This window comes from Mytilus galloprovincialis, chromosome 4, assembly GCF_965363235.1.
Source record: "Mytilus galloprovincialis chromosome 4, xbMytGall1.hap1.1, whole genome shotgun sequence".
Lineage (NCBI taxonomy): Eukaryota > Metazoa > Mollusca > Bivalvia > Mytilida > Mytilidae > Mytilus > Mytilus galloprovincialis.
The window spans coordinates 65,370,521-65,393,602 of record NC_134841.1 but is presented as its reverse complement, the minus strand read 5'-3'; the positions used below and the strand labels follow the sequence as shown (position 1 = coordinate 65,393,602).

General features: G+C 31.3%; 1 protein-coding gene across 3 annotated transcripts in view; it reads right to left on the bottom strand.

Moving 5' to 3' along the window:
* The window catches only part of LOC143072713 (centlein-like), a 75,108-nt gene that overhangs the window by 45,132 nt on the left and 6,894 nt on the right, over positions 1 to 23,082 (bottom strand). For 2 of the 3 annotated variants that reach the window (XM_076247805.1, XM_076247806.1), the window contains exons 3-7: positions 22,365 to 22,432; positions 20,748 to 20,836; positions 19,751 to 19,879; positions 18,482 to 18,563; positions 4,578 to 4,604 (exon numbers count right to left, since the gene is read on the bottom strand). In XM_076247805.1, coding sequence (XP_076103920.1) covers positions 4,578 to 4,604; positions 18,482 to 18,563; positions 19,751 to 19,879; positions 20,748 to 20,836; positions 22,365 to 22,432 — 395 coding nt within the window. The remainder of the gene's footprint in view (positions 1 to 4,577; positions 4,605 to 18,481; positions 18,564 to 19,750; positions 19,880 to 20,747; positions 20,837 to 22,364; positions 22,433 to 23,082) is intronic. The other variant, XM_076247807.1, reaches the window with a different exon arrangement.

Sequence of the window (23,082 nt, the reverse complement as noted above, 5' to 3'; positions counted from 1 at the left end):
AAATGAATATTTATGCACAAACATATAAAACTACATTGCAATGTTAAATATCGTGATTATGTACAAGTTTGTAGTATAAAAAATCTCACCGATACGTTCGCCTGTTAGAAATACATAAAAATTACATAATAAAACAATAATTGGACAACATTATATTTTGAATCGTCTGAAGAGACCTCAAATGGCTCTTCATAGTACTTCAGAAATCATATCAATCACAACAACGGTCCTCAAACAATGGTATTACCTAGCTGCAAATGAAATTTATCTTTTATTGAAGTTCAAAATTATAAAACTGCAATAACATTGTTTTTAAACAAGTTTAAAGAAATAAAATCTAAAATTGGCTTTAGAAACAAAGCAACACATTTTGGTTAAGTACTGCAGATTTTATAGACTTTAAGAAAATGTCATTTCTTATCTCTTCATAGATGTTATTGCAACAGTTGAATTAAGAACACAAATCCAAACGCATACATTTTATTCACCGATTTCCGTTTATAAATGGGTTCATTCATATTTTATAACTGTGTTGCATCATGGGAAATCCTTAGTCTAAACTTGTTTTATTTTATTTGACAAATATTAATGGTCAACTGCAAAAGGGATAACAACTGCACAACATTATGATGGACATTTTTAACGGAACCCATATATATGCAGACAAATAGATTTATTTTGTATAAAGCAAATATGAATAAAAGGAGATGCGGGGTAAACATGGATGAAAAAGCATACCAGAAATAATCAGAGGGCAACAGTCTTTTCAATAGATAGGTGACGGTCCCTTTACAATACATCCATTCAAAATGGTCCAAGTCTGATAAAATTTGGGAATAAATTCACTCATTCTTTTTAAATCTTAAATGAGATCTCAACCCTCTTACAGTTAAACCTGACTTGACATAACATATTAATGACTTTGAAGGATATCTTAAGTAGAACCAGAAAAAAAAAGACAATAAGTTCTAAAAAGAATAAAGTTCACACTTCAAGTAAATGTCTGCTATTCATTTCTTTTAAAAGTCAATGTATGAATAAATAAAATCCCTATTATACAATTTATAACACAGGACATAAAAAGACATGTGATAAAATTTTACAGATTCTCATGCATTGATATGATTCATAAATTCATAATCAATCGAATGACACCATAAATAAGAAAAGTCATCACACACAAGAATAAATTCACCGTAATCAAGAAATGATAAAATGTCATGTATTACAAAGTCAATATTTCCCGTCGCAATAGGATGACAACAATATTCTAAACTGATCATAATACAAATTTGATCTTCTCCAAGCCTTAAATCAAGTACTGTTTGTCATATGCAATGATGCCTCCCTAATTAAGTTTCGTCTTTTTCTAATTCTCTTCTCATCAGTCTTGGGCAAAAAATTGTCACAATAATTTCTCCTCCAATTACATTACATTACATCTAAATGACCATCGTCTGGTTTCTTGTTTCTTTTTCATTTCTCAAAATTCAAAACTTACGACGCCATTGACAGAAACCTCTGACCTGAAAAGCCATACTTTATTGACACTGATCAATTTGATGACTTTTATATCTGAGAATTACCACATAATTTTGTCCTAGACTTTACGTCAAGATCTACAACTTATTCTATGAAAACAGCTTAAAATAACAAATATTTTTTTTAAACTGGAATTCAATGAAAATTGTTTTCCTGCTTGATTTCATTACTTTTACATTCACTTGACAACTGTAAACTTGTGAACAATTTCAAAACATTCCTTCAAATCTTGTGTTTTTATGTCCCTATAACAAACATTTGGGGACTAGAGCAGAAAACCTTTGACTTGCAGTGTTTTTTTCTAAATTGCATACTGTACATTGTACCACCATCTTAAAAAAATCAAAGAGCAGAATGTTCTGAGGGATACGATTGCCATATAGTTTTCATTGACACATGTATATCAGTTCTGCCAACTTTTCATTAAGCAAATTCATGAGATTTGGCCAAAATAGAAAAGATCAAAGAGGAAAAAATTGATCCAAGGATACTGCTGCAAAAAAGCATGAACATGCGTGAGTTTCATGCATTTTTGGCAGCCCTGGCCTTGATACTCCAAATAATTATGACGTCTTGAAAGGCTATTATATTTTTTGTTTATGCCTTACTTCGATGTCGAAGTAAGGCTTCAAAGAAAAAAATTATAATAGCCTTCCAAGACGTCATAATTATTTGGACTATGGCCTTGAAGGCATAAAACTTTGCTCAGTGCTTGGAGCACAAAAATCATGCTTGAAACAAGAAATCAAGCAATTTCATTGGTTGATTTTCGAGTATGAGTTCAAAAAACTGACTCGAAAGTTTTATGACCGCAAGGCCTGGTACAGCTGGATAGTATTATTTTCAAAACTAATTCAACTGCACATGCAAAGGTAATATAAATCTGAATAGTCACTCAGCTTTAAAAATAGCTAATCCCGGATACAAGTGTACGAGCAATGTTTTTATTGTGTTTTATTTGTGTGCTATCAATTCCAAGTTTACTTTCCACAGCAGTCACTGAGAGAGAGAGAGAAGGTATTTCACTTCATAGTTCGAGATTACTCTGATGTCCGACGGCTGATTTGCCAGACAAGCTGGGACCGTGGGGGACTTTTATGCTAGTATACTTAAATTACAAACTTAAATAGTCCCAGTCCCATATATTATATCAAGTATTATTGCATGCCGAATTGAATTTTAAATAGGTGCCGATTTGACTAGATGCCGATTTAACCATGTGCCGATTTGACTTTTTCTATGGGTGCCGATTTTACTTGTACCCAGTAATCTCGGGACTATTCACTTCGTATCTTATCACCGTTAATTCTAGGAGGAACCCCATTTCCCAGTCCCATATAATATATCAAATATTATTGCATGCCGAATTGACTTTTAAATAGGTGCCGATTTGACTAGATGCCGATTTAACCAGGTGCCGATTTGACTTGTACCCAGTAATCTCGGACTATTCACTTCGTATCTTATCACCGTTAATTCTAGGAGGAACCCCATTTCTAACTCTTTAATTATTAATTTTCTTTGGGTCAGTGGGCATGAATCCTTCCGTACACACTCCTCTGTTTAAATTGAGATTGTTCTTAATATAATACGACGTTTATCGACATCTAACAAGTTAATTTTTTCTTGACGGGAAATACTTCTGAAAGGGAGACAACTCGAAACGATAATATGGAAGACTCCATTTCGGCTAAAGGGGTGTTATAGGTAAAACTTCATTGATTTTAATTTAAATTATGCATATGATTTTAAATTATGCAACAACAATATTAAACCCTCAATAGCAGGCAGACATAGAAAGAATCCAATGAGTTTCAAATTAATTAATAAGCGGGGAATCCAGAAAAACCACTCAATCTGATACCCCTTGAAATCAAGAAAACTATACGCATGCGCATTAATACATAAACAAACCCGCGACTTGCGATTTGGAACAAGAACGTTTATTTAATTTATGATATGATGAATGAGTCTCAATTTCTTTATGAGAGTACAGTATCAGTTTCATAACGGTAAAATATAGAAAACTCCACTTCAGTTCTTATATGACAGAAATAGAATTATCGGAATTCAAAGAACTCTCGCATTTATCAAAACTGGGGAATTCCCTCTGACGTGTTTCTAAATTTATAAAAACACTAAATATAAATACTGCTTAATTCTGATTTTCCGTGTTGTTAAAAACACGCATATAAGTCAACAGAAAAATCAAACATGAAGATTATGAGAAGAACATTACAGAAAAGTTGTTTATGTTCAATCATTTTGCTTGTTTTTACCTTTTAAAGCAAGACAATCATAAGAATCTGAGATGTTGCTGAATGTTTAGAATAAAACGATTGACGTGAGGGAATGAGCCCTGAGTCAACGGTAAAAGTCTACAGATTGCTTAAAAGCAATCGTATCCCAAAAAGTAAGATGCTCAGGACACATTAAAAACATTTTATGTTGAAGTCAGACAATTTCATGTTTTAAAGAAAATAAACAAATGAAAGATAAACAAGTCCTCAAAACTTAAACAGAGAATTCCAATGACTGAGCAACTTGAACAACACTCAAAACCGGGTTTAACTCAGATGCTCTAGAAGAATGATCAGTTTCTCCTCCAGAACAGAACCTGATCTATAATGATTAAAAAGCAACTTTAAACACTTTATTTTGAATTCTTGGTTTTTTTTCATGTCTCTTACATTTCTCTGCAGGTGACAGTTAACTTACCATCTCATTCAATGTATAAGAGCTGTTTGTTTATACTACTGAATTATTCAAACTAAGTATTTGTTCAAAAAAGTGTATTGTATTTGGAATGACTTTGATCAAAGACAAAATTGATGTAAGAAACAAATGTGCTTCAAAACATGCCTTCGTTGTTTCATCTGTAGCTTGTATGTTCATCCAGCTGTATGTCTTATTATAACATCATCATTACAAACAAAAAAACGAAAATTTACCCAACAAATTGAATTGACAAAGTTTAATTAAATTCAACAAAAAATATATATCATCCAAAAAAAAACATAATAAAAACAATTTACCTTCTTATGCCATCCCCATAATATTAGCTAAAAAACAATTTCAAAATTTGATTAAAAAAGGTCTGACGACAGTTTTCAAATCTCATGGGATGCCATCAGTGACGTTCTAAAACAAACACAGCATCAAACTGTTTAACGGTTTGTCAAACGGTAATCAGCCGTTATCCAAGTTGTCACAACTTCATCCTCATAACAAAATTACAGAAAAAATATGTCACTTTTTTCGTGACACTTTCTTCAACCTTTTGAAACCTTTCAGCATATGTTATTTACTAGTAATCTTGGTCTCACGGAATGTTGTCATATTTGGAATGACAGCGTCGACACTTGATCTTCAATGGTCTGATAGAATTTTAGATGACAGTGGAAAAGATTATTGGACACTTAATTACCATACCAACTTCAAAATGTCAGCCGTTCAAATGTCTATTGCAGAAATTGACAATTATCTTATGGTCGATTATTTATAAAGTGCAAAAAATATGATACTATCAATTCCTTCATGAAAAATACATTGACAGTGTTCTTAAAATCATACTTGATTGTTCTTTATCAATAATGAAAGGTACCAGTTAACAGTCTGCACCAAAAACTTTTTCAACTACTAGTCCGAAGACCAATATTCTGACATTTTTCTTATTGGGCCAAACAAAGTTTTGCAAAAACTTACTACGGTAGTCTGAATGAAATTTTACTAGTCTGGGGCATCGGACTAGTGGCTAACCGTGCAGACTGCCTGCAAGTCAGTATTGTACTGCTTTCTCAACAAAAACTTTTGATTTATTTTTAGACTTTTATAGGAATCATAAACCTAAGAGAAGAATACTAGGCAAAATCATTTGAAAGGGATTTCACAAGTATGTGACATTTTCATAATTTAATAATCATGTATCTACATGGAAAAAAAAGTGATGAAAAAATTATTGTGTCCCATGTCACGTTTACTACCATTAAATTTCCAATTTCAGAGAACTGTGAAAATCTGGGTCAAGACTCAAAATCCTAATATGGCATATATTTTTAAAAGTTCACATGTCCAGGGTACTACCAGAAAGTTCAAGTTGATGTGATGAAACTTCAATTTAATTCAAATGTCAAAATTTCCGAGGACTCTAGAAAAATGTCTAAGAATCCCACTGTAAACATGACCTTTGATTAACTTTGAAAACCATGAGCAAAAACAAAGTCACCAAATACATAGACTGGTTCCTTTTTCACCTTTTCTTAAATTTAGCTCAATGGACATAAATGTACTCTGAAGTAACAGAGATACCTGCCTACACAAAATCTTCCATCATTTGTAAATTGATATATCTCCGTCTACTTAACATGTCGCCAGTTTAATTCCTTGTAACGACATTTAAAATTTGATTTAATGTATTATGTAAAGCTAACTAGTTACTTTTCTTATTTGGTAATTTTACGTAATAGAAATTTCCCTATGAAACTTGATTGACAGAAATGACAATTGTTTTAAGTTAATCTTAAAATGATAGAGTTAAGTAGAACATCTTAAATAAAACGGTTCATTTTCATGTCATTCTTCAGTTTCATTAGCGGTAAGATCTACCGAATTTACATATTTATTTGAAAGAATGCTTTTCGTAGGCCCATATAAACGGTCGAGTGAAATGTTTATCTCCAGTAAACAGGGCCGTAACTAGGGTTCGAATTCAGGGGAGGCAGGGGTTTGGGGCCGGCGATTGAGCCCCCTTTGATAGGGAGTAGGGGGCTACGCCCCCCGTCGATTGTTTTTTCTCTCAGTCATTGGCTAAGAATTGCCCGTTTCCCTTCGATTTCCTTACTTTAAGAAACATCAGTATTGCTTGAACATGGAAGAAACTTTTATGCAAAAGCATGCAAGCTCAGATTGCTGTTTGGGGTGAGCCAAGGCTAGCTCCGTCTTGAAGGCTGTACTTTGACCTATAATTGTTAACGTTAAATACATTGTGACCGTGGATTTTTTCTCAAATGATAAGGCTAAAATTACCCGTTTTCCTTCGATTTCCTTACTTTAAAAAAGATCAGTTTTGCTGGATCCTTGGAGCAATTTTCATGCAAACAATTATTATCTGTATTTTCTGTATTTAAATATATTTTTTTTAGAAACTGGTAAGTTCAAAAAACATATAAAGCAAGATCATAAAACGCAAGATATTTTTTTTATCGAGGATCTTGAAAATTCAATATTGTTGAAAGCTGAACAGACATGTATATAACTACAACCAGGGACTTTCTATACTAAGTTTATACTAGTCTAGTATAAACTTAGTATAGAAAGTCCCTGCTACAACGAATGGAAGTCTTTACCTACTAAGGCATCGACCATAATGTTCTCGTACGATTGGGAAACTTAAAAAAAACGATCCAACAGTTGATTCAGCTGGTAACGAATTTCCGATATCTTAAAAGATTCACAATACAAAAGGAACTTCCTCTGCTTAATAATTGAGCTCCCAAATAAATGAGGATAGTTAAGTTTTTATTCAAAATAATCGAAAGCAAAGTGTTATATGTGTTCTCATACGAATACTGACCCCCTCAATACTGAATAACAGACGGACAGCCACACAAAAAATAAAAAAATAAAACAAATACTGAAACGGTTTACTTTCGATCAAAAATCCGAAAAAAGACATACATATCACGTATCATGATAACACTGTTAAAACTGTTAACTTGTGTTGTTTATAATATAAATTCAAGTTTTTCGTGTACATATTGTCAATATTTTATTTTTTTACTTCAAAAGAAAATTTTGGTGTAGAAAATTCAGGGGAGGCAGTTGCCTCCCCTGCCTCATAGGTAGTTACGGCCCTGGTAAAGAAACAATTCAATTGTATTTTATTTGTCACAAGTGTACACTTTACTGATGAAATAAAATGTGACAGCGGAAAAATAACAGAACATTGCTTCGACAAGAAGCAAAAGTCTATTAACTTGATTCGTCACCAGAGATTCGACTATTGCATGTTTGTCTTTCCTCTATTTAATGTCCTCTGTGGGACATTATATAGATTTTTACGACTCACTTTCAAATCAACAAGACCGAAGCTAAAGTAAGGATAAGCTTTCAATGCTTGATCATTTTGTCAAAGTTTTATGACTCAGTTAGGAACGTTTGGCTTTTTAGAATTTAGCACTTCTCTGTCCTTTTTATCTCTTTTTTAATGTGTCAATGGTAAAATTGATTGAACACTCACTGGGGAAAGCCATGTGGATATCTATAATAGTTTGTATAACGACACAGTCGGGCCATTAGTTTCAATTTGTATTTGCCTATCTTTGCAGTCCTTGCTTTGAGAGTTTATGTCTTGTTTGTAATCAAATTTATTCCATTTCATGTGACGTCAAGTTTATATGTAATGACATTCGATGAATTCGCTAGATTTGGCTTCATGTACTGTGTAATTTTCTGAATCCCATATCCAAGTTTCGAATTCATTTAGTCATTTGGGTCGTCTGAATGTTTTTGTTTAAAAGGAAAGATCTAACGGAACGAAGACAAAATTAAAGATCTTTATTTTGATGAATGATATTATAAATTGCATTTTGTCGCTTGACTGTGGCTTTGTGTAATCACAAAGGGACAGATGAATTTGTGATCGTTCTATGATACGACTCTCCACAGCTGAGATATAACTTGAGTAATGTAATAAAAATGTTATATTTTGTACCATTTCATAGCTCAATTATAATAACAATTTTAGCTAAAATTAATGATTCCTTTGACAGAATTTGATATGTATTTCTATATATTAAGAGGTGAAAGGCACTTTCAAATGTATGGAAAATTAAACTTTATTGTATCTATGTCAGGATTTCCTACCACCAAACACATGCAGTTTAAAATGTATAACTGATTAAAATATCATTTGCAAAATTCAAAAAGTATTTGAATATGTTTAATCCTTGATGTTTACTTGTTTAGCTTTCAAAATCAATGGCACTATTTTCAAATGCAAAAATTTTGTAAGAACTTTAACAATAAATTTGAGAATGGAAACGGGGAATGTGCCAAAGAGACAACAACCCAACCATAGAGCAGACAACAACAGAAGGTCACCAACAGGTCTTCAATGCAACAAGAAATTTCCGCACCCAGAGGCGTCCTTCAGCTTATTTTCATATAGAACTCAAATGAAATCTAAAATGGGAGATGGGGAGGGGGAGGGGGAGAAGGCTCCCTTTTAAGAAGACCTTAACTTTAGTACCTCCCACAATAAATGAGAAAATTTGGAACAACCATAGGATAAAATAATCTGATTCAAGTTGTTTCAGGAAAAGGAAGTTTGATTTCTCTAACTAACAATTTTTAGTAATTTTTGTAGAAACCTGAAATGTTTCAGGAAAAGGTTCTCTAACTAGTTTTAAGTAATTTTAGTAGAAACCTGAATACCTAATAACTGTAAAACAATTTGCTGAAAACGTAGACTTCAGTATATGCATACAAGTAAACAAACCATGTGGTGACTTCCAATTACATGTAATTTGTTAAGCTAGGTATCTGATGATTTCTGTCACAAAGTACTACCTACTTAATATACAAGTAAAGAAGATGTGCAAAACAAATATGATGACTAATGACAAGAAGTACTAACTGTCCTCAGTATGTGACAACAAATAGATCTGATACTGTCTAACAAATTATGATAAAAGTAGCTACTATAAGGTCGCTCACCAGGAGAGAATTACCGACTAGTATGAAATCAAAGTACCTCTAATGACACTCTTATCTGCACGCATTTTATTCTCTGCTTGACTAGAAATGACAAAAACACAATTCCTCTATCTTCTTGACAAACATTGAGGTTCTATAACAGGGTCAAAAGACTGGCATTGTGTGTTTTTTTTAACTGCACTATTGCAATTACATTTAAATTAAAATTCCAATATTTTCAGATAGCTTCAAAATATTCTCAATAAAAAAACTCGCAAAAGTGTTCAGATTCAATTCAGATGAAAAAAAAAAATTCTGATTCATGTATTTTCAACTATTTTAAAAAATATCAATAAATTGAATAATAATTAACTTACAAATTTCTGATACACTTATTTTTTTTAAAGAAAATCAAATCTGAAAAAAAAATGAAAAATATCAATTCAATGAAATTGGCTAAAAATGAAAAAGAAAAGCTAAAAAAAGATAATTTCTAATATCTTATTTTTTAGAACTATTATTTTTCTGCAGTTATTGATTAAAAACCTACAAAAGATATACACACTATGCATAATATTTGTCAACCCAGCCCTACAAGTACCCCTATAAATCTACAGCAGCAACATGACATCAAATATAGTCATCCTAGGATGTGTCACTGGATTCCAAAGTCATTCTGTCAAACACATACCGTTGGATACTATAACATAGTACTTGGTAATACTCTATTATAGATATCTACGTGACAAAACATGTTAATTATTACCTCCGTCACAATGACAAGAATGTTCTGTAAACAAGAAAACAAACATGGAACAAGATGACATCAAACATCTCGTCAGTTGGTTCTATTTTAGCTAAAGGTTATCATGATGAATCTAATAGATTCTTTGGCCAGATGTAGCAGGTATTTTGTGACTTCAATACTAGAGAAAACAAATTCTATACCTTCCTCCAAGAAATAAAATAACTTATCAAAGATACTAGGGTTTGATAGTATGCTTTCAGTTATTCTGGTATATATTCAATTTCAATCATGATTATGTGATTTGTAGCAATTTTATTAGTCACCAAATGTAACAAATACTACAGATCTTTTATAAAAAAAAAGGGGGGGAGCAAACTTCTGAAAGTGACAAGCAAAACAATAAATGAATAATCTCTATAATCTTGTAAGCGTTTTTCAGTATCCTCTTTCATTTTCATTTCTTTTTGCATTTTTTTTTCTTCACAAAATAAGGGGGAGGGGCAATTCTCATAAAATGGACCTTCATTAATGCTTGAGATCCTAGTACCCGTACATGCATTTGTAAATATAAGTCCAAAACCAACCAGAGAGTCAAACCTTGAAGTGGAATAACATTTATAACCATAATTTCCAACAGATTTTTTTCAACTACCATTGAGTCACTGCAAATTGCTTGTACTAAAGACATGATAAGAAGTACTAAACAACAATGCAAGTGACACAGAAAATATCATCAGTACTGAATTATGACATAAGACAGTCAAAATAAAAATACACATATAAATTTATCATGGATAAGATTATTGAACTATTCCTTTCCTTTTTAAAATTTTATGGGCAAAATTTAGATAACAAGAATGTCTCCCCAGTACACGGATGCCCCACTGGCACTATCATTTTCTATGTTTAGTGGACTGTGAAATTGGGGTCAAAACTCTCATTTGGCATTAAAATTAGAAAGATCATATTATAAGGAACATGACTACTAAGTTTCAAGTTGATTGGACTTCAACTTCATCAAAAACTTTAACCTGAAGCGGGATAAGACGTACGGACGAACGGATGAACAAATGAACAAATGAACAGACGAACGAACAGACTGACAGACGAATGAACAGACAGACCAGAAAACATAATGCCCCTCTACTATCGTAGGTGGGGTATAAAAATTACAATTTTCAAAATCTGATGGAAATTCTGATGTTTAACATACTTTTTCATTCTTGTTATGTTATGCCCAACTTGCCATTATTAACAATCATGCAATATCAATAAGGGGCAACTATTGAGCAATAATCAATTTTGAGGGACTTCTTTTTTTTTTTTAAATTGCCATTTGCCAAAGTTTGCCAACTGCCAGTGCATTATGTGTCTATATACTGCAGCTGTGCTATTTGAGCAGTCAAATTGCATTGACCGTATATTCATATGTGATATACAGTCACTGACCGTATATCACCTTGTTTATGACATTGACAATGTGTTTCCGTAGAGTTTTATTTATGACGTCAATAAAACATACAGGTTCGCGGAAATTTTACGTCTTAAATGATGTTTTTTACCCTAAATACTTCATTTTGAACAGTTATAAGAGTTGCAGTATATAAAGAATAACCATACACTGTCTCGAAATATCAATCTGTTATTTGTACTCGGCTCGAAACAGGTAGAAATGCTCGGCACAGCCTCGCATTCTACCTGTTTCTAAGCCTTGTACAAATAACATTGATATTTCGAGACAATGTATGGTTATTCTATATTTATGATGTTCAAATAACTCAAGGATAGAAATAAACTTTTCAAAATGTAAATGTAAGATTAATCAGGAGACAAAATGAAAATTATCTTAGGGAATTTTATAAAGCAAGGTAAAAAAGAGGATTTATCTATGCTGTTTAATTTTCTCTTGATGCACCACAAAAAATAAGTTATAGAAAGAATGTGTCCATAGTACATGGATACCCCACTCGCACTATTATTTTCTATGTTCAGTGGACTGTGAAATTTTGGGTCAAAACTCTAATTTGGTATTAAAATTAGAAAGATCATATCATGGGGAACATGTGTACTAAGTTTCAAGTTGATTAGACCTCAACTTCATCAAAAACTACCTTGACCAAAAACTTTAACCTGAAAGTCAAACGAACGAACGAACAGACGAATGAAAGGACCCACAGACTAAAAACATAATGCCCATAAATGGGGCATAAAAATTGTAGCTTTTGATTTTTCTACGAAAAGAAAGATATTAGTTTATTAATGATGAAATGATCATGACCTGGATTTTTTCTTTGATCAACTTGTGTTGCTGGGTTACTCAGTTTTTTAATATCCTTAATAGACTTTTACATTTGGATTTCTATAAATCGGTATATGATCCTCTGTTAAAAATTACAGACATATTTTTTCGATAAATAATTAAACCTATATCATAGCATAGGTACTGGTAGTAGACCATTAAATTAAGTTAAATGGAAATAATTCCCTCTCCAGCACATCCATGCATAAATAGACTCCCAGCCTCCAGGAAGTTTTTATAACTTAACAAAGTTGTGAAATTACTGTCGTGAAATTATTGGTTATTCTATCAATAACCATATGCACTGAAAACCCTCAATACAAACTTAAATCAAAAGCAATAAACATAGTTTATAGATGCTAAAAACAACTGCAGATGATTAATATAATTATAAAGCTTTATATAACATCTTGTATCGACAATTCTAATCTGTTTTATAACTTGTTGTTTTGATTACAGAGACAATTACGAATGTAACCATGCATTCTAACCATATTCACAAAAATGACAATGTCTAATATAGCAATTAGGAAAGCATCACATGCTTGGCGATATTCTATCGCTACATTTAACTACAAATCGTCCATTGTCAAAGCATTTGTCGCTTCATTGACTCCTCCATATTAGGAACCCCATTCTGCCGAAGAATTACCGTTTCACGTTTTATATGGCGATAAATCATATTTGGAGAAAAGAGGAAAAAGGAAAAGTGGACATCCATTACGTCTGTATTATTGTCATTGTCAATTTCAAAAAGTGTCTCTTAATGCAAATAATTATTGGATCATTTTCCCAGACATTTTTTGAGTAGTTTAATCTCAATCACAAAATTACTTTGTGACATTTTTTCTAACGACTTTTCTCAAATATCCCTTTATTCCATATTAACTGTCTCTATTTCTATGACAAGATAAATGCTATTTTTTTTTGGCTTCTGACATTGGTCTTTTCAAATAGCAGCTTATACTTTACTTGATAAAATTAGACTTGATTTTCATATAGAGGATCAAAGCGATTATATAATTGTATTTGATAGATTAAATACATATTTTTCTGACTGGTTGGAAAAACGGAAAGATAATCTGGTTTATTATTCATCTGTATAATGACGCTACTTTTCTAAAGGTTATAAGGTCGCATGGCCTGAGGTCCTTTCTTTATGAGAAAGAAATAATGTTATTACAGTAATACAATGAAACCCAGATTTCAATAATCTGAATTCACTACTCTTCAGTCTTGATTGGATATCAATTTTTATGAAATTTTTAGGTTACAAATTAAAATGATCAACAAATCACAAATTATCTATAATCTTGTATCGAACTTTTTTTACAAAGTTTTACATCCACAAATTTTTTTTTTCTTCATCCACAACAGTTAGTACCCTCAATTAACTGTTGACACAGAGATATGTATCCCCTTTTTGTTATTTTGATACATAAAGTAAAATTGCAAATGTTGAAATTAAAATTATAATACTTTAACATGTAAGTTATACACAAAATATTCAAAGTCAATGAACAGGGCCAAACAATCTCTAGAGAAATGAGATGTGCCAATCCTACTACAACTGCATACCAAATATCATTGATCTACTACTAGTGGTTCCCTATAAACTGGCCTATTCACAAACTAAAACATTGTTGGTGATGCTGCTGCCACCACCACAGGAATCTGCATACCTATGCCTTACTTTAGGTTGCTGAGGAAAAACACTTAGTTAGCTGCTAAGCATGTAGAAAATTAAAATTTTTTTCACATTCGTGTATGTTTTAGGCCATTTATTTAATTTAGCCTCTACATCTTTTGATTTATTGGATTTAAACAAACAAAAAATGCTACCAATGAATTCTAAGAGATATAACTTATGTACAGTAATGATTTTAAAATTCATTTAGTTATTTTATTGATTAAATAAATTGCAGTTGATATATTTATGATAAAAAAAAAAACTATCAGTATTAACAAAGTAATCAGAGGAATACCTACTTTAACCAGAATAAAGACCCACTCAATCAGGGTAAAATGCTCTTATGTTTTATTGTATTTAGGATAAGTTGGGATGTAAATTTAAACCAAAATCAGGCAAATTCAACATGAATGGTGACTTACTTTGTAAAGTACATCCAAAACTAAAGAGATTTTAGATTGATCACAAATGTGTTCAAATTATGAACTTTGACCTAAACTTTGAAAAAGGCCACTGGCAGTAAATTGAAAATAGGTAAAACTCACCTTCTTTGCCTAGAGGTGTTTTACTAACTAGAGTGCAAGTGTCTACCAGAAAAGATGATCTTACATTTAACAGGACATAAGATATAAACTTTGACTTACTGGTAACCTCATTATCTTAAGGTAAAGAAATTTTCGTACAGCAAGATGATTCTAAATTTGATTTCAATATGGAATATTATACCTTCATGATGATGAAGATCCTTTCTCATAATTGTTGAAATGAGTGGGATGTGTTTGACCCATTTGGGACTATCATGAATTCTTTACTTTATCAAACATGCATGAAGAAATCATCATGAAAGAGGCCTACAATTTTCTTTTGACAAAAACATTACCGAAAATGCACATTTTAATCAGCTGCAAAAAAGAAAAAGACATTACTCTTCCTTAACTAAACAAAATTCATACTGAAACTGGTTTGTATAAGACATGTGTCTATGTAAACATTGACTGATGAAATCAATCCTTTAACAAGTTATTTAATTACTTCTTGTTTAAGTGCCTACTCAAAAATTTGGTGTGTCATAAAAGGGACAAATCTACTGGGTAATTTACACTTTATTACTACTAAATTAATGAAAAGAAAAAATAAAGCCTACTTTATTGAGTTGACAAATGAGACAAATACAATTATGTAATAAAACAAACTTTATGTTTTAGACGAAAATTACATCAGAAAGTATTCATATTTTCATTTCTAATGCACTTAAAAGGTTATAAAATCACAACTTTCTGTCAACTTGAGACTCCACATTATTCGAAGATATAGAATTTCAAAATTCAATTACAGAACGAGTAATTTCAATTGTCTCAGAACAGATATAGAAACTAATAAGAACAGTACGATATGCCTTCTCAATAATACAAATACATGAAATATAGCAATCATTAAAACTTTGTTATGTATTTGTCGGGTATTTCTATGACACTTAATTTGTCAGCGGACGAAATACAAGCAAAACTGATTTTTTTACGACAGTCAAACTGATTAGCTGGCTAGTTAGTCAATTTGTGCTGTGGTTTAAGATTGTATCATTGAGTAGGACATAGTGTCATCCCTGATCTTACAGTTACAAACAAAATATTTCTGACAAATTAGTTTTCTGACAGTTTTAATGATTTACGCGAGCTAGATTTATTGGACTGCTTCTAGATTTTATGACTTATTGCACAAGGAACGACTTCCGTGATTAATGTCCTATTAGATGTCCTTTTGTCCTTTTTGGTAGATAAAATTAATTAGCTACGTTCTTTTTGATGCCAATGATTTGCATAAGTTTTTTATTTGTTGACAATGCCAATAGAGTCTGATAGCATGTCCATGTATCTTCCAGAATCAATTTCTCTCACTAAGAAATTTGTTTACACAAAAATACATTTCCCTAAATTAGAAAAAATTGTCTTTATGTTCAAAAACCAAATTAACTTAAAAGCTAAATAATAAACTTGTTACTAATACTTCATTATCTATGATGTAAACAGCATTAGAAGGTTCTAAAACCAAATGTAAATGCCACTGCATACTTGTAAGATACATGTACATTTGTAGTAAATCTATAGTGCACAAGTCAGCTATCAAGTATACCAAAAAGTAAGAAAAATTAATCTGAAGCTGTTAGAACTTAGATTAAGTCATAATAACAAAATTTATAATCTGAATTTCATAAAACTATGCAATCTTATCCAACTATACTGAAAATTTATCAATTTTTTATAGGTTACCAATTTTTTCAATGGATTAAAATAAAATAGTTTTCAAAAATATTTGAAAACCGAAGCCTGTAGAAAACTGCTGAACATTAAAATTGGTGATTCTTGTATACCAATGACATACAAAATTAGGAATCCCATCAATAATATGAATTCACAGTATATAGCAATGCTGTGGTTTAAATAATATAACTTGTCTCTCAAGTTATGTGGATGCAATAAACTGGGTCCCTACAAATAACCATTTGACATATATTGAGTTATTATCTATAACAAAATTTCTCCAGGCATAACAACTTTATCTTGTCTCAATTAGACAAAGTTTAGGTTTAAAATCTAAATATGCACCCCATCCAATTTCATTGTCTTTTTAAACATTACTTTTTTGTAAAGTTTTCCATTTAAATTGGTGTCTGTTTGTAGTTGTTTTGACCATAAAGTCCTTTTTGAGAAACAAAGGTAGAGTTTGCAAACAGACTTGACTAGTTGTATTCACAACTCAATTTGTTCTTTAGAAGATATTTATAAAAGGGCTATCGGTGTATACCAAATAGTAATAAAAAGTTTCACCATTCAACTATCTCTTTGAGTTTTTTTCAAGCATATCGCAGAAACTACTATACTATTCCCAATTTTAAAATCAAATGCATTATGGTTAATATTCTAAAAGCTGTGATTGGCCAAAAAAGCTCTTAACATTGCAAATTCATCCAATGAAGTGACGTTATTTCACATCTCTAGACCGGTTCCTTCATGCATTTGTTGCTTCTCGATCATAAGGAAATGTTAATCTTATGCAATTTTCATTCATTTAACATAAAGTCAAAAAAGCTTCTCAGTGAATCTATTAAAATATTAATTAATATAGACCTACTTTTAATCCTTTAAAAGGTCATGCAAAGTCAAATATTTGTGCTTCTTATATCATTTTACAAAGCAGTCATACTGTAATATCCATCAGTGAACATTAGTGTTGTTCCGATGATCGGAATAAGTCGGAAATCAGTTGGTTGGGCCTCACGATGTCAATAATCGATTGGGATTTTGTTCAATCGATTGTCGCTATAGTTTCCGGACTTTTTGCGTATCAACTTCCGGTCCGTTTGCGGTTTGAATTTTATTTGCTCAGTCAAACAAATTGCAACAAAAAATATCAGTGGATGACAATAACAATGTCAAACATCCTATAATTAAAGACAAAACCATTTTTTCCCCTTTAAAACGTGACAAAAGTATTGACTATATATATACAGATTGATCTTTAAAATAAATAACTTTGTATGAAATACTCTCTCAATACCGGATACTTGTTACTTGAGAGCGTACATGAAATCCTTCAGATTTTAGACAAAATTATTTCTTTACTTCATTAGAGCGTATCGCAAATTGCCTTTTATTAATGTTTTATCCATTAGTAGCGTCAAAAGCGTCATATTCCTTCCCAAATTGCTTGTCAAACATCGTTTATGTTTGTAAATTTTCTGAAATTTGTCCGCCATTGAAATACATTAGAATCACGGATCGGATACGGTTCAACTATGTAATAATTCCGCATTTTTGCAATTATAAGTTCAGACGCTCGCTTGACACAATTGACAGAAAAATGATGATCATAAAGTGAAAAAAAAGCATTCTACACGAATTAACAGACATTGGCTGGATCCTCTTTGTTTACTGTATATATTTCAATGCAAATGCATTGTTTTATTTTTTTCTGTTAATCTTAAATTTCTTAAAGTAAAATACTTTATATATATCTTTTCTTACTGTGAAACATTCAAATGTTTATACTGCTAAGTTATTGAAATTATAATGTGAGTTACACCATTGAAATTTAGAAAAGTTAGTGTCACTCTTGGTAATTAATGTTGTAATTATGAGATAAAATATGTTCAATCTGAATCTGGATTCTAATTAATTCATTTTTATAATTGCTAAATAAAATATGAAAAGGAAACAGAAGATCAAATATTAACATATAAAACTCTGCAATGAAATGGAATATACACATTAGACATGACCAATGAGACTAAAATGCATGATTTCATTTAAAAAAAGGGCAAAGTATTCTGATGCGATTATAACCGATAGTCGGTTGGTTGCTGTCAAACGATTGTAATAGATAATCGGTTGGTAATTTCAACCGATTATCCAACACTAGTGAACATCTTAAGCTTAGTTACTACAAATGTACATGCAACAAATGATCATGTAAAATATTGTTATAAAGTTAATGGAAATTTGTAAGTTACCTGTAGCTCTAAGTTGGCATTTTTCTCTCTCAGTCTATCAACCTCATTCTGAAACTTGTTTAAATCTTCATTTACATTTGATCTAAAAATCAAAGAAGAAATATATGAATCTATAATTTAGATGGTCATGAATTGGTTTTTATATAACAAAATTATAATTTTTTTTAGAAAAAACAAAAAATTTTAATCAGCTGTTTTAATCATTTTAAATCACCATGCCAAATAATAAAGAAATAGCGAAACTCTGGTCTCCTAAGTAATTGATAACACAAGGCAAATCATGATTTCACAGCAGAAAATCTACTAAAGAGCAATAGATCTATAACATGTTTTGATAAATTGAAAAACTTATTGGACATTTCATTTTCAGTTTGACTGGAAATAATTAGGAATTTAATAATGCTGCAAGTTAGATAATCTGATTGATTGAAAATATACTTTATATTTACCAAATATATTCAATACTTGGAATTGTATTGCTAATTTAGTAATACATATATTAAAACAGTAAATTATAATAATTTCTTGTCTGTCTCAGCAAAAAAGCATCTTTTTATTAAATATGTTGCATTACAAAAATAAACTTCATGATGTATTACAATCTGCATAATTACCAAAATACAAATTTTCATTTCTTGAACATGAATTTTTTTTTAAAAAATGTCAAAAAATTATTGCAGCAATAATGCCAATAGTAAATATTTTGTTTGCCTTCACTAGCAATATCCATAAATATTTCATTGTTTTTCTATTTAATCATTTTGAAATATTAAGAAGAACATTTCTTTTTGTCTATTAGCTTAAGGATAAAAGTTAATAACATGAAAATGTCCTCTGATATGAAGGGGGTCGGAGGGGTCTTGATCCAAAAATCCTAGGCTTTAAAACATGAAATCCCACGGTACCGATATTTATAAAAAAAATCCTGACATCCTGATATTCGAAAAAAAAAATCCTGGATCCCAAAAGGATCAATCCTGAATTCCCAAGCTTAAAAACACCAGATCCTGACGTCCTGAAAAAGGTCCTGTCCCCCTCTAATATGAACATATCAACTCAGGACCCCTCTAATATGAACATATCAACTAAGTAGGAAAGTAGCTGACATTCACAGCAACATAGTTAGCTAAAAAGAACTAAATGGAAAATCATTTGTGCAGGATAAACCTAACCTTAATTTAATCAATTGAAATCTTCAGAATATCATTTCTTATATATCAACTTTAAAACCAGATAAAATGTACATGTTAAACCTAAAGCTGAACATACCTGATAGCTAGTTCTGCAACTTCTCTAGACTTCTGTGTAAGAGCATGTTGCAGTTCTTCAATTCGCTCATCCTTGATTTGAAGAACTTCCAAAACTTTTCTGTCCTTAATTTCACTCTTTTCTTTCTCTCTGAAAAAAAAAATTGCAATATCTTTGAACATGGATGTCAAAATACAGGAACTATGCAAATGGTGAATTATTTTAAAGACAAAATTACAAAATGTTTAACTTGCTGTAATTTTTGGAAATAATTAAAGCAATGTACTATGAAACTGATGTCAAGGTCAAATGAAAACATTTTGTACATGAAATGAATGTTAATGCAACATATTTTTAATCCATATAGGATCACAGACCTATAAATAAATCAAACGGCACCCCTCATCTGGTCAATTGCAAGCTAAATATAAATTCATAGCAACACTACCATTAGCCCCTGTTTGAAGGTACATGTAGTATAGTAAAATGAAAATGAGCTTTTATTTCCCCAGCATATTCTTATGTTGCACTGTTACACCAAAGTCCCAGGTTATGGTGAGGGTTTGGTGCCAGCAAATATCTTTAACTCTGCCACATTTTGTATGTGCTAGTCCCAAGTCAAGAGCCTGTAATTCAGTGGTTGTAATTTGTTGCTGTTTTAAATCAGATATGTTTTTAATTTTATTCAAGTACATAAATCGGACAAGTTTTCTTGTTTGAATTGTTTACATTTGTCATATCGGGTTCTTTTATAGCTTACTATGCATTAAAAGTTTTGCTCATTGTCGAAAGGTCATACAGACACCTATGGTAATTTGCTTCTACATCATTTGGTCTCTGGTGGAGAGTTGTCTCATTGGCAATTATACCAGTGATACCACATCTTCCTATTTTTATAATGGATCATACAAGTAGGTCTAATGGACAAATCAAAGATACACCAAACTACAAGATAATACAAGCAATCATTGTACTTTTAAGGTGACAGTAATACATGACAATGATGACAATTACTTACCTCTGAAGGACTAGACTGATGGCCTGTGTAATGTCTGGATTAGCTACTTGTAATTTCTTCCATAATGACCAAACAAAATCTTTGTCAGCCTACAAATAGTTTATAGATAATTTCCAGCATGAACACATAACAAATACGATGTATAATTTTGAGATTTTTTATTCTATTGCTCAATTAATGCATACCACACATTCATTATCATGATGATACATACTAATTATTCAGTTTCTTTGTTTTTTTTAATTTCACAATGATGTCCAAATTATACCAAGAAAAATTAAAAAGAGAATCAAAGAGCAGATTGCTCTGAGGGATACGATTGCCATTGTTTTCATTGACACATGTATAGATGTAGCTGGATAATATTATTTTCAAAACTAATTCAACTGCACATGTAAAATGTAATTTACGTAATCTGAATAGTTACAAAATAGCCAATCCTGGTTAAAAGTGTATGAACAATGTACTTAGGCCTATTGTGTTTTATTTTTGTACTATCAATTCCAAGTTTACTTTCCACAGCAGTCACTGAGACTCGGAGTGAGAGAAGTATTTCACTTTGTATCTTATCACCTATTTTTCAAGGTTAATTCTAGGAGGAACCCCATTCCTAACTCTTTAAATATTTAATTTCCTTTGGGTCAGTGATCATGACTCATTTCCGTACACATTCCTCGGATTAAATTGCAATCGGTTTTAATATAATACGACGTTTATCGACAGAACGAGTTAATTTTTCACAACGTGTTTGTTTGATTCAGAATTCACGGAAGTGACTTCCGGAAGGGAGACAACTCGTAACGATAATATGGAAGACTCCATTTCGACTGAAGGGGTGTTGAAAGTAACCTGACTACATTTATTTTAATTTAAATGATGCATATGATTTAAAATTATGCAACAACAATAACCCTCAATAGCAGACATACATAGAAAGGATCCCATGAGTTATAAATTTATCAATTGAGTGGGGAATCCAGAGCAACCATTTAACCTAGTACCATTTGAAGTCAAGAAAATTATACGCATGCGCATAATTACCTAAACAAACCCTGTAGTAAGAACATATATTAAACCTAAATGGTTCTCTATTTTTTATGGAAGTACAATATCAAATATCAGTTTAATAACGGTGACATATAAGTAAAACTCCACTTCAGTTCTTATATGACAGAAATAGATTTATCGGAATTCAGAGAACTCTCGCATTTTTATCACAACTGGGGAATTCCCTCTGACGTGTTTCTAAATTTATAAAAACACTAAATATAAATACTGCTCGATTCTGATTTTCCGTGTTGTTAAAAACACGCATATAAGTCAAGGGAAATATCAAACATGAAGATTATGAAAAGAACATTATAGTAAAGTTGTTTAAGTTCAATCCCTTTGTTTTTTTTTTACCTTTTAAACCAAGACAATCATAAGAATCTGAGATGGTCCTTAATGTTTAGAATAAAACGGTTGACGTGAGGGCATTGTCCTGAGCCACTGGTATAAGTCTTCAGATTGCTTGAAAGCAATCGTATGCCAAAAAATTATTTGTTTGATCCTTAGTTCATTTCCTAAATTCAAGAAATAAGTCCTCCCTCATAAGAATGTTGCAATTTGTTTTACCTGGCATTGTTTTAAATCATCTGCCAAAGCTCTTATTTCCGCCTTCAGACTACCAACATCATCAATACCTACAATGTAAAATACATACTACTAAAATATTATTATCGCTATTTTGTGCATTTTTCCTTTGATCCTTTTTTGTGATAATTTTTCATATCATGCTACTCGCTTGAGATGGAAAATTATCGCTAGAAACTAAGCAGGCACGTGGTGTTGCTAACGAAATTGACAACATCGTCATAGGTAAAATAGCGATAAACAGATTATCATTGGTCATCTCAACTCAATTGCCTTTCTCGCTTTCGCTGGGCACGGCTCAAGCAAGAAAATCAATCTCCTTGAGATGATCAACGATAATCTATAAATATAAATAAATACAAAAAAAAAATCATTTCAGTATAATTCTAATTTGATAAAATAAAGAACTGGTAAACATTTCAAAATCAAGGGCTCATCTTTATGAGACAATGCTAAATCAATTAATTTTATGTACATGTAGTGCCAAACAATAAATTTGATGGAAGTGCAAAAGGAGAATTATGGTGTCCTTCAATAGTAAAGTATCATTAATTGCTCAATTTAATATTATTTTTTCTGAAATTTTGATAGTTTACGGAAACGTAAGTATTGTAACTGTGAGTGTTTTAAATTCACAATATTAAGTTTCATTTTTTAGTTTTATAATCAGATTTAAGCAAAATGACAATGTAGTGTAAAC